The sequence below is a fragment of the Borostomias antarcticus genome (assembly GCF_949987555.1).
Source record: "Borostomias antarcticus genome assembly, chromosome: 22".
NCBI lineage: Eukaryota > Metazoa > Chordata > Actinopteri > Stomiiformes > Stomiidae > Borostomias > Borostomias antarcticus.
The window spans coordinates 8,509,590-8,522,089 of NC_140255.1; the positions used below are offsets into that span (position 1 = coordinate 8,509,590).

The 12,500-nt window shown below is 42.4% G+C and overlaps 2 protein-coding genes across 6 annotated transcripts in view; one reads left to right on the forward strand and one right to left on the reverse strand.

The window, feature by feature from the left end:
- The window catches only part of LOC311323730 (1-phosphatidylinositol 4,5-bisphosphate phosphodiesterase delta-3-A-like), a gene marked incomplete at both ends in the record, with an annotated part of 25,455 nt that extends 22,439 nt beyond the window's left edge, over positions 1-3,016 (reverse strand). Inside the window, one exon of the mRNA XM_084456028.1 lies at positions 2,932-3,016. Coding sequence (XP_084312154.1) covers positions 2,932-3,016 — 85 coding nt within the window. The remainder of the gene's footprint in view (positions 1-2,931) is intronic.
- Positions 3,017-3,952: 936 nt separating this feature from the next.
- The window catches only part of acbd4 (acyl-CoA binding domain containing 4), a 13,438-nt gene continuing 4,890 nt past the window's right edge, over positions 3,953-12,500 (forward strand). For 2 of the 5 annotated variants that reach the window (XM_084456689.1, XM_084456691.1), the window contains exons 1-7: positions 3,959-4,205; positions 4,335-4,568; positions 4,978-5,098; positions 5,318-5,402; positions 11,294-11,414; positions 11,872-12,150; positions 12,358-12,449. In XM_084456689.1, coding sequence (XP_084312815.1) covers positions 4,400-4,568; positions 4,978-5,098; positions 5,318-5,402; positions 11,294-11,414; positions 11,872-12,150; positions 12,358-12,449 — 867 coding nt within the window. In that variant the 5' untranslated portion in view covers positions 3,959-4,205; positions 4,335-4,399. Of the gene's footprint in view, positions 4,206-4,334; positions 4,569-4,977; positions 5,099-5,317; positions 5,403-11,293; positions 11,415-11,871; positions 12,151-12,357; positions 12,450-12,500 lie in introns of all 5 variants that reach the window. The other 3 variants (XM_084456690.1, XM_084456692.1, XM_084456693.1) reach the window with 3 other exon arrangements.

Below are 12,500 nucleotides of genomic sequence, written 5' to 3' on the forward strand. Positions count from 1 at the left end.
TGAGCAGTGAAATGTTGTTTTTTGTGTACTGAGAACATTGTGATGTAGATAAGTAGGTGAACTGCTATGATTATGAGGCATTAGGCATAATGTGCTGCCCAGAGCTATCTGGTATCTAAAAAGGACCAGTTATGCTGACGATACAGTTGTGAATGCTAAAAACAGACGTTAAGCTGCACAAGAACTATCAGCTGCTATGATTAATGTTTCTAACCAGGTGAGGTTCTCATTTACTGTACATCTCAATGTGTCAAAGAGCGTCTGTATGTTGTTTTTTTTCTAAGAAGGTAAGGATTGATACTGACTCTGATGTGCCAGTACTGTAAGTCACAGAATAAAACTGTAAGTGGTACATGAATTCAAATATATAGGAATCATTATCGATTCACAGCTCTGCTTTACACAAGTGAAAAGAACTGCTAATAGACATATTATAGAAATTAGAAACAATAGAAATTTCATTTGTCAAATTTTAGCTACAGTACATCAGAAATAATTAAACTATTGACTCAGAAAAACTATTTTAATGCAAAGAGTATGCCACATATGACTTATTGTATTACAAGTTGAGCACTGTCCTAAAACCTGTTGAAACTAACAAGCCGACTATGTACGACCATTGGAATATTACATGTATGAAGAAATATGATATTCCGAGCTCGGAAAGTGTAATAAAATATGCTGTTTCTACCTTGGGTCTTCATTGTCTAGCTTCTCCTCCTTTAAATGAGTTATTAAGAGAAACTCAAACAGGTGAACTAGAGCAGGCTCCAGAGACGACTGTTTAGTCCCATTTAGAAGAAGTGCCTTTGGTCAGTCACAGTCACGGATTTCCTATTGAGCTTCGCAGACCTGGAACATGATACCAACCACCAGACAGGAAGTGCCAACCTTTACCTCTTTTGCCAAACATAAAAAAATGTGGCTACTGTAAAATCTAAACTGTTCTTACTGATCTTAATTCTCTGAATGTATTTTATGTGTACAGGCATGTTATTGTGTAGAGTACTGTAAGTATAGCAGGTTTGCTATAATGGAGAGTGAGTATAACAGGTTTGTTATTGTGTAGAGTGAGTATAACATGTTTGTCATTGTGTAGAGTGAGTATAACATGTTTGTTATTGTGTAGAGTGAGTATAACAGGGTTGTTATTGTGTAGAGTGAGTATAACATGTTTGTTATTGTGTAGAGTGAGTATAACAAGTTTGTTATTGTGTAGAGTGAGTATAACAGGTTTGTTATTGTGGAGAGTGAGTATAACAGGTTTGTTATTGTGTAGAGTGAGTATAACATGTTTGTTATTGTGTAGAGTGAGTATAACATGTTTGTTATTGTGTAGAGTGAGTATAACATGTTTGTTATTGGGGAGAGTGAGTATAACAGGTTTGTTATTGTGTAGAGTATCAGGTAGGCTACTGTACTGTGGATGGGTGTTTGTGATGATGTTTATGGGATGTTTGTGGGATTTTGTGGGTGGATGGGTACTGTGTGATGTGGGATGTCATAGGTGGTTCATGTGTGCTGTTGTGTGATGGTTCATGTGTATGTTGTTGTGTTTAGTGCTGCTGTCGTGTGGAGTGAGTTTTAGTTGGTGTGTTGTTTTTGTGCTATGAATTATGATGATTTTATTTGTTGTTGCCATCAACCTGACATGGGACAACATATTGCGTGTACATTTGATTGTAAAAGTTCATTAATAAGCTATTTAAATGAATACATCTTGAAGGACGTGAGCCCAGAGAAAACCAGGAAGGTCTCAGGCTACAGCCTAAAACTTCAAAAGGTCTAGGTACACACATACTGTATGAAGAAGACGGTGGCCATGGATAGATACTTCACAAGTGAGCGGAGATATAAATGGGGGATCCATATAGTTGTTCTTCCTCTTCCTCTTCCTCTTGAGTGTCGTGAGCAGAGGTAAATAAATTAAATGTACTGGCATTATTATTACTACAGTCGCATAATGTTATTATAAAGCTAACCAGCCAAGGACCCTCAAAGCACCCACATTCCAAGGAGTCTTGTCCCCAAATAGGGTCTGAATAGGTTTCTGTCTGTCACCATGGCAAATGCCACTCTGTTTATTATAGGACAGCATGGGATGCCAGTTTAACTCCCTGCACAAAATGTTTGACCATCGATAGGCTGACTTGCTTGGAGAAGAGAAGGGAAACGAGCTTGGCCTTGGAGACGAGCTCCATCTATCCCATCTAAACCAGGGCTCCATCACCGAGGGTGTGGTAGAGCATGGTAGACCACCCACCCTGCTAGCCAGGAAACAGCGCCATATTTTGTAATGTTTGTAAATCGCACATAACAATAAGACACACTACCATAACATGTGTTGTGCGACTATTTGTCAGTGTCCTAAACTAGGCTATGTGTCTTAATGGAGTTTGTTTTTTTTAATCATTTTTGGAAAGCTATTCTTGCCTACAATAACTACAGGAATCATTTATCAGGCATACGAAATCATTCATTACAGGATTCATTGCAGAATCCAATGACTTAAAGAATGATAATTAGTCTCGCTGGATAATTGCTACTGTACTGTAAGTTGTAAAAGAGATTCACTGTTCATCTTTCATTAGACAAAGGCTGTTGTAGGTTAGTAGACCTTGGCTATTGATACTTGGAATGCACCTTGCAGCACGACTAGCTATCAGCATACCAGTAGCCTACTTTCACAATGAATGTCTCACAATGAAAAGTGATTTTTCACTAAAATGAATGGGAAATTGCACATAGGTCTGTGCAGGACAGGAGGTAACATCATCTTCGATCATAGGCTAAGTATGAAATACCGCTATAGCGGCCCTTGATGGCAGCTGTCCTACTTGAACTGGGTTTAGGCTACTAGCCTACGCGTCACACATCGAAATCCTGTAGCCGCAATTATGTCATTCTAAAATCTGTGTGCAAAACACTCACCTAAATTTCTCAAAGGGTTGTGGGGCTTTGATTCGGACGTCCCAGCTCTGTTCTTCAAGGCAGCTTTATTACCGCGACCCAACATGCTTGGAAGCTCTCTTTCTGTAGGCTATTTGTCTCTCCGATAATCTTTAACGAGGCTGCGTGATTATACCAAAGTGTAGATTTAGGTTTAAAGGCAACCCAGATTGTGGGATGTACAGGCTACAGTTTTGCTAGAAGATGCGTGTGCGGCATATCTCCACGATTTTATATTCCATCTTAGAAGAGGAGGCGAGACCCGCGACATGATGATGTCACGGGTTTAAACCGATTATAGGCTACAGCTCTGTCTGTAACTATAGGCTACCAAAGCATCGTCCACCAGCCTCGCTAGACAAAAGATTAAACACTTTGCCTTAACCCGCCTTGAACTAGTAGGCTATTTTTGGAGGAATAGGGTTTTGAAAAAAAGTAAATACAAAATATAATTGATGCACGCTCTCCAGTAACAAGCGAATATTGGATAAATAGCCTAGAAAATTAACATTAATTTCACATGACGTGATGTAACCTATAGGCTACAGCCTGAAGAGATTGGAAACCCACTGACCAATAAACATTAATCAGATCAATCAATCCGTGTAATGCCATTTTTCAACGTAGCTACTAGGGATTTGCTTTCGGGCGTGGTGCATAACATTGAGACAGGGCACAGGGACGCTCGGGCCCCTGTTGGGACAAGACAGGACAGTACAAAGACAGGGGGTCTATTGGTAGGCCTATTAGCCTACGATTGTTGTTTTATTCATGTATTGGTATTAGCCTACTAGTCTATTATTGTTTTATTGGTATACCTATTGTAATATAATGCCATTGTGATAGCGCATGACATGTTTGGTCTTGACCCGATCGTTCGAGGCATTTTAATTGGCTGATATGGGATCAACCTCATGGCAGATAGAGATTTACTAAATCTATAAAAAGCTATTTGGAAGACAGCAGCAGGGGGCGTGGCTATCGTTTGTCATGTGATCTAACACGGAAGTTCACTGTACCCTTGCCAGAGAGAGATTGAAGGTTTTTATCAAACTTTACGAATAAGTTGAACTCGAAATATCATTGAAATCGTGCAGATATAATATATACCGTTTTAACTACTGTTATTTCAAGGTTCTTGTGAAGCTTGCCATCTATTCTACCCACAACAACGTGTATTTTCTTCATATTTAATGTTAGCTAGGCCAGCTGAAGCGTGCTTGCTAACGAGCTGCCATGGCAAAATAACGAGTGAGGTAAGATATTTTTTTGTTTGGCTAGTTAACTTTCAAACCCCTGGTTTATAAACACCACGTTTATAACACATTAACGTTCGATGCCATGTTGTTGAATAACAGAGTGGTGTGTTGTTGTTTTTTCTCCAGTCCACGGCGGTTTGAGGAGCTACGGTGACAGAACCGCCCCTCACAGCCACGACACCTCTGGGCTGATGGCACGGTGTCATCAGACCATGCCGGTACCTGCTAGGGCCCAGCCTGTAGACCATGGAGGTATAGACCATGGAGGTACAGACCATGGAGGTACAGACCATGGAGGTATAGACCACCAAACACGCTTTCAGGCAGCTGTTGACGTCATTCACAACCTCCCCAAAGATGGCAAGTAGTCATGGCTCAAAGATCATGTGGTGAAGGATTGATTTAGCTAGTTTTTAAGGCTTCTGTTGCACACAAGAGGTGCATTCATTACTCAGCTAAACATTAATCAGCTACTCCTATTTCAATAGTTGCTTGGTGTTACCTAGGTAACTGATGATTGTATAGTTCCAACACAACTTTCAAGACTCAAGATTTGTGTATTTCCATGTATGTGGCTCACACATACTAGGAATTAGACACTGTTGTAGATGACACAGGACAAAGACATGACAGTTCTGGAATTAATTCCGTGGTTTTATTCAAAATGCAACGTCTTAACGAGTTGACAGTAACGATGGTGTTCTAAACAGAACTAGTCACATGAATTATGGTTGAATAGTAAGTGAATGTCGGTCCTTCACTCGTGTAGGTGTCTATCGTCCTTCCTACGGGGTCATGCTACGCTTCTACGGCCTCTACAAGCAGGCGGTGTGCGGACCCTGCGAAGCCTCCCGACCAGGTTTCTGGGACCCAGTGGGACGCTACAAATGGTGTGTGTGTGTGTGTGTGTGTGTGTATAGTAGTGTATGTATATCGGTGTGCACTCCCATGTTCTTGTGTTCGTCTGGGCGGCGGGACAGTGGATCAGGGAACGACAGAGAGTGTGTTCAGTTAGGCCTACATGGTATAAACTAGCTGCTGTGAACAGTATTGGTCGACGGATGCTCTCTTGTTAGGGTGTTAAATGTTGGCCAACGCTCCACCCACAGGGATGCGTGGAGCGGGTTAGGAGCGATGAGCAGGAAACACGCCATGGCCCAATATGTGGAGGAGATGAAGAAAGTAGCACAAGAGGTAAAGCATAGCCTTGGTTCTCTGTACCAAACATGTATACATACATATATACACACACGCGCATGCATGCACGCACACACACACACACAAACAAACACACACACACACAGACATACAGACAGAGGAGGCTCATCCATAGAGGACAGGGAGGATGGTCCTCACCAATAATTTGAAGAAAGAAAAAGATTCGATAAAAATAATGTTTTTCTTTTAAAAAATCACCTTCAAATCAATTCCTACACATCTAGGATGCACAGAACCCTATTAACAGCTCCCTGGAAAAATTAATGGGGGAGCATGCTGAGGATGAGTAGCTCCTGTCCTCCGTACAGTTCCATAGACCTCCATTCAAAAGCACCCCAACTATCCACAAATGCACATCCTATCTTTTCCATGTTAAAATGGTCTGCTAGGGAGGACATCCTCCGTAAGCCCAATAGGCCAATCACTGGTCAGAATAAAATAATAATCAATCAATCAATCAATCAAAGCTTTATTTGTATAGCGCATTTCATACCCAGAGGCAACACAATGCGCTTTACAGAGAACAAGGGAGGAGGGCATACGACCCACTCTCTACATATTCCAGAGGGAAGCAAAAAAACAGTAATCACCCGGGGGCCAGATAAGTGAGCTGTAAAAATTCTTCCCTGACCCCTCTCAACAAGGCGATCGAGCAAGCTCCAGGAGTATGTTTGTCTACCGGCTAAGAACATTTATAAGCAATACATTGCATTAAATTACATTTCAGAGTGAGAGAGGCTAAAAGCATCATAGGAGAGAGAATATTCTACGGACATGCTACATCATCCACAGCAGACACAGGGGTATCTATCGGACTTCGGGAGGTCTGCTGGTGACAGTGGGGCATCCACTGGACCTGGTTAGAAGATAGGAGGGAGAGAGAGAGGCACTAGGGAGAGGGAAGGCAGAACAGGGTTAGTAGCACATAGAGCCATACAGACCACACAGATATTGAAACAGGCAACCTGGGGCAAGCTCCTGGAATATATTTGTCTAATGGCTAAGAACATTTAAAGAACAATAAATAACATTAAATTAAATTTTCGGAGCAAGAAAGGCTAAGAGTATCGGGTCCAGGCCTAAGCCGGATGTGGACTGATGTGTCTGTGTGTACGTGTGTATGTGTGTGTGTACTAAATACTACGATATCCACAGCTCCGCAGCTGACACTGGACCTGGTTAGAGGATAGGAGGGAGAGAGAGAGGCACTAGGGGAGACAGAAAACGGTTAGTAGCACACTGAGTCATTGAAGCAACACAACAGTCAGAACAAGCCTGTTTCAGGATAACCAGCTTCTGTACACTACTTGATATACATACATTGCATAGCAGGATAAATACCAATGTATGCAGAGGATTCACAGGTAGGTTTGAGGCTGCCTTTCTGTGTCTCAAGGTCCTAGCTAGTGATTGTAGGCTAGGTCGAAAAGGTACGTCTTGAGGTCTCGCTTGAAGACCTCCGTTGTTTCGGCCCTTCTTAGGCACTCCGGTAGGGTGTTCCAGAGGTTGGGGGCATAGAAACTAAAAGCTGCCTCTCCATGTTTCTTGGTCCTGGCTTTTGGAACTGTTAAAAGTTCAGTGCCTGAGGATCTAAGTGGTCTGTTTGGCATGTACTTAACAAGCATGTCTGAAATATATTCTGGTGAGTGACTGTGGAGAGATTTATAGACTAGTAATAGTATTTTAAAGTCTATTCTAGAGTTGACTGGTAACCAGTGTAGTGATTTTAACGCTGGTGTGAGGTGTGCCCTTCGTCTAGTCTTAGTGAGGACTCGTGCTGCAGCATTCTGTATTATTTGTAGCTTAGAGATTGCTTTCTTTGGTAGGCCTGATAGTAGAGCATTGCAGTAGTCCAGCCTGCTTGTGATGAAAGCATGCATTAATCTTTCGGTGTCAGCCTGAGAGAGAAAGGGTTGCACCTTGGCAATGTTCCTTAGGTGGTTAAAGGATGTCTTTGTAATATTCTTGATGTGGTTTTCGAAATTAAGATCTGAGTCAAGTATGACACCTAGGTTTTTAGCCTGGCAATTGGTGTCAATTTCCAGAGTTTTTAAGTGTGCAGCTAGTTTGTCTCTTTCAGCTTTTTCTCCAATGATCAGTACTTCTGTTTTGTCCTGGTTTAGTTGGAGGAAATTATGTGACATCCATACATTTATATCTGTAATACACTTGACAAGGCAGTCAACCAAGCTGTAGTTACTGGGTGTTACGGAAATATAGAGTTGAGTATCATCTGCGTAGCTATGGTAGGCAAGGCAAGGCAAGGCAAGTTTATTTATATAGCACATTTCAGCCACAGGGCAATTCAAGGTGCTTTACATGAGACATTAAAAGCATTAAAACAAAAATCAAGACATTATAGACATTTAAAACAAAAGGCAGGACAAATTAAAAGCATTAAAACAAAAAGCAAGTCATTATAGACATTTAAACAAAAAGCAGGACAAATAGAATACAGGAATAAAAGTTACAGTGCAGTATACTGATAAACATAACTCCTCTTAGAAAGCAGTGGCAAAAAGAAAAGTCTTCAGGCTTGTTTTAAAAGAACCAAGAGTTGCAGCAGACCTGCAGTTTTCTGGAAGTTTGTTCCAGATATGTGGGGCATAAAAACTGAATGCTGCTTCTCCATGTTTTGTTTTAACTCTGGGGACAGAAAGCAGACCTGTGCCAGACGACCTGAGGGGTCTGGATGGTTCATAGCATATGAGTAGATCAGAAATATATTTTGGCCCTTTTCTGGCTTCGTTTGTGGTTTTTAGCATTACTGATTGAAGTTGAGCACTGACTTTTAATCGTTCTTCTTTGGCTCCAAAGACAATTACTTCAGTTTTATTTTTGTTTAGTTGGAGAAAGTTCTGGCACATCCAATCATTGATTTGTTGAATGCACTTACTCAGCGCTTGTATGGGATTATAGTCTCTTGGTGATATAGTGATATAAATTTGTGTGTCATCTGCATAGCTATGGTAACATATTTCGTTGTTTTCCATAATTTGAGTTAATGGTAGCTAATATTGTGCCTCCTGATGACACTGCCAAGGGGCAGCATGTACAGGCTGAAGAGTAGAGGTCCTAGGATCGATCCTTGGGGCACCCCACAGGTCATAGGGATCTTTCCTGAGCTATATTCACCGAGGGCAACGAAGAAATCACGACCGGTTAGATAGGTCTTAAGCCAATTTAGGACTGGACCAGAGAGGCCAACCCACTTTTCCAGTCTTTCGATGAGGATTGCATGATCTATAGTATCAAAGGCTGCACTCAGGTCCAGGAGGACGAGAACAGAAAGCTCTTTGGAGTCAGCATTAATTCTGAGGTCATTTACAACTTTGACTAATGCCGTCTCTGTGCTATGGTGGGCACGGAAGCCGGACTGGAAAAGGTCAAGGGTACAACTTGTAGCTAGGAAATCATTAATCTGTTTGAAAACAATTTTTTCCAGAATTTTACTCAAAAAGGGAAGGTTGGAGATTGGTCTAAAATTGCTAAAAACTGAAGTGTCTAAGTTGTTTTTCTTCAGTACGGGTCTCACCAGAGCAGTTTTAAGTATTGGTGGGAAGACACCTGTAGATAGGGAGTAATTAACAATGGATAAAATGTCATAGGATACAGAGTCAAAAATAGTTTTGAAAAAATCGGTGAGGATGGGATCCAGCAGGCATGTGGAGGTTTTGAGTTTGGATACTACTTTTCTCAACATTTCTGTGTCCATCAGTGTGAACAGGCTCATATGTCCATTACATGGAGGGAGAGGATCTGTGAACGGGATGCATGGCCTTTCCTGAGTGATATTCCTCCTAATATTCATAATCTTATCTCTGAAGTAAGCTGCAAATTCCTCACATTTGGAGGTAGAGAGCAGGTTATCAGGTAACACACTATACATCCAATTAGAAGTAGAGGGAGGGTCATGGGACATGCATGATTGAGATAGAAAGATTCATACTGTACAAAGTGCACAGTGCACATTGTGAACTATAACTAATGTTACTACTACTACATATCACTTAAGAGCACATTTTATTTGGATACTGGTCCATGGAGGCAGAGGAAGTTGTCCAAATTTCCTTTTTTTTCCGATTCAGATTAACGTTTCTCTTTCTTTTATCAAGCAGCCAGCTAGCTACTAGCGTTAGCAAGCAACAGTTAGCTTGTTCTAACGTTAGCACCTCTGCTAACAGAGAGAATGGATTTGGAGGAGAGTGTTGCAGCTGGTGCTAAACGAGGCAAAAGAAGAACATTTTGTGGATTATTAGTTATCACAGCCATTCCACAGATATGCAGAAAGGTGAGGGTCAAGCCTGCTGGATGACCAACTCCACAGATAACCATGATCACAATGCCACATCACCAATAAGATTGAAAGCTGAGTAAGGTAAGGGAACAGCTAGCCTGATTTTAACACTGGGGTCTGCTCTATGACTGTAGGGAGTATAGGCATGACAAGAGAGTTGTGATCACATCAGCGGGATAGCTTTGTCCCTCACCCATATGCTCGTCAATGAGATTGATGAGGGAGAGCGGTTGCAGAGAGCAAACTACAATGTTAAAGTGAGACGAAACAGAGCAGTCTTTTAGAGGGCAGGGGTGTGCTATTAACAAGGGCAACTAACCCACAGGGAGTTGATCATGTACTTTATAGCGCACTATGACAGTAGCAGAGCAAAAAATACTGGTAAATCAGCTGCCACTTAAGTCAATGCAAATGGTTTGGGACTGTCAGCAAATTACACATGGAAAATTGATATATTTTTGTCAATAGCTCCCATGTCATGTGACCCGGTAACTCCAAATCAATATGAGATACAGTACTACAGTACATTGGACAAATAGGACACAGCTCCTTTTATTTGATTTTAGTGCCTGCTCTATTCATATTTTAATGGAAAAAAAATGCATCATTTCTTTTCCAATCAAACCAATCAGGGAGACAGAACAGCAGTTAGAACGCAGTCCCTGTCTCCCTAACTGGCCCAGCTGTAAATGCAATCTCTGGAAATAGTTCTACATACTGTACATACATACGTACATACGTACATACGTACATACATACATACATACATACATACATACATACATACATACATACATACATACATACATACATACAGTACATACATACACACGCACGCACACACACACACACACACACACACACACACACACACACATACCAACATACATACATGGGGCCCTAAAAACCCCGTAGCTGTGGTAAAATCCAGTGTAACCCACTGCCTCGAGTAATCAATTGCTTTTCTACAATGGTTACTATGTACATATATATATATATTCACAAAAAACACACAGTAGTAACATTCAATCATTTATTTACCGATCATTCTTATAATTTTAGTATTTACAAAACTTCCGCGATAGGCTATAGTTCTCAATTAAATGGTTGCCAGGCAACATAGGCTATCTCGCCTATTTGGGTTGGCCTCGTTCACATGAGCCATAAGGCATGATTCGGGTGCTTCACGTTTATTTGAATATTTCCAGCTATGGTGCAGTTATTAAAACAGTTCTCCAGAGCACTCGTTTTTGCTGGTAGGGGTGTGGAAGTGTTGGAGTCTGATGAGTGCGTTTTTGTAATAGGATACGAAAAAGGCGAGGTTGATCATATCGATGTCCTCGTCAATGAAATTGACGGCGCATTAATACTAATTGTTATGCGGTCGCAGCCGTGGGTTACACAGTATTTTACCACGGCTTCTAGCCAATCAGAATCAAGTATCCAAACTCCGTTGTAGAAATGTACATACACACTCACACACTCATACACACGCACACACATATACATACATACTTATAAAGCCATTGTTGACTGCAGGTACACTATCACATATTTGTCCCCTTCATAGATAATTGATACCGTGCCTATGAATGAGAAGACGGCGTCTGTGTTTCATCACTTTGAGCCTCTTTACGTGGTCATCCATGACATGCCCCGCCCACCGACATCACTGCTGAGGCTACGAGAAGGTCAGTGGGGGGTGAGAACGGAGGCTGGGTCACAATCACAACACAACCATAACATATTATGTATCTTCTCGACCGACCGACCGACAGCGAGCTTTAGAGAAGAAGCATTTTCAATATGGCTGAATCTCTCTAATTAGTGGATGAGTAACAACTGTGGTGTGGGCGGCAAGGTACTGGTGTGCACATGGACCGACCAACTGACATGACCAGCTATAGATCTGCTGGTCGCAGCTAAAAATCACAACCAGCCAACCTGGTGTCAGAGAGAGGGAGAGAACCGTGAGATGTTCTCCAAGACGTCGGAGGAACCGTGAGATGTTCTCCAAGCCGTGGGAGGAACTGAGATGTTCTCCAAGCCGTGGGAGGAACCCTACAGTAGGTGTGGCGGCACTGTGCGTGCACGCCCGTCTGGGTGTCTTATTATGCGCATGAATGGGATTGTGTGTGATGTTTTTAGACATCAAGGACAGTGACGGACATCAACGACAGGACGAGGACGACAGGGACGCTTTGGAAGAACCTACCCCAGAGACACCGGGCGCAGAACCCACCCCAGAGACACCGGGCCCAGAACCCACCCCAGAGACATCGGGCCCAGAACTTACCCCAGAGACACCGGGCGCAGAACCCACCCCAGAGACACCGGGCGCAGAACCCACCCCAGAGACACCGGGCGCAGAACAGGAGACTGGTGAGGCGCATGAGGTCGAGGTCCCGTCCACTAGTGAGCCCCAGGGTAGGAGTCATACTGTACCTGTCTCAATCTGTCCCCTCTGACGCAGCAAAGTCTTCTTGAAGCCAATCTCAGCCGCACACGAATCAACTGAACCAGCAAAGGAGTACAGAGAGTGAAACGCCGATCGAAAGATCGAGACGGAGTCAATATGAATCATAAGTTCTAGTTATTTCTTTCTCTCGTCTTCTCTCGTCCCCGTCAACACAGTGCTGTCTGAGGGGGTGGTGTTGACCAGCGACTCGGAGAGTGAGGTCTTCTGTGACTCGCTGGACTCTGTGGAGCTGCCTAACGATGTAAAGGTAGGGTCGTCGCAGAATAGTACTAGAACGCTCTTGGTCTATGGTGAAGTC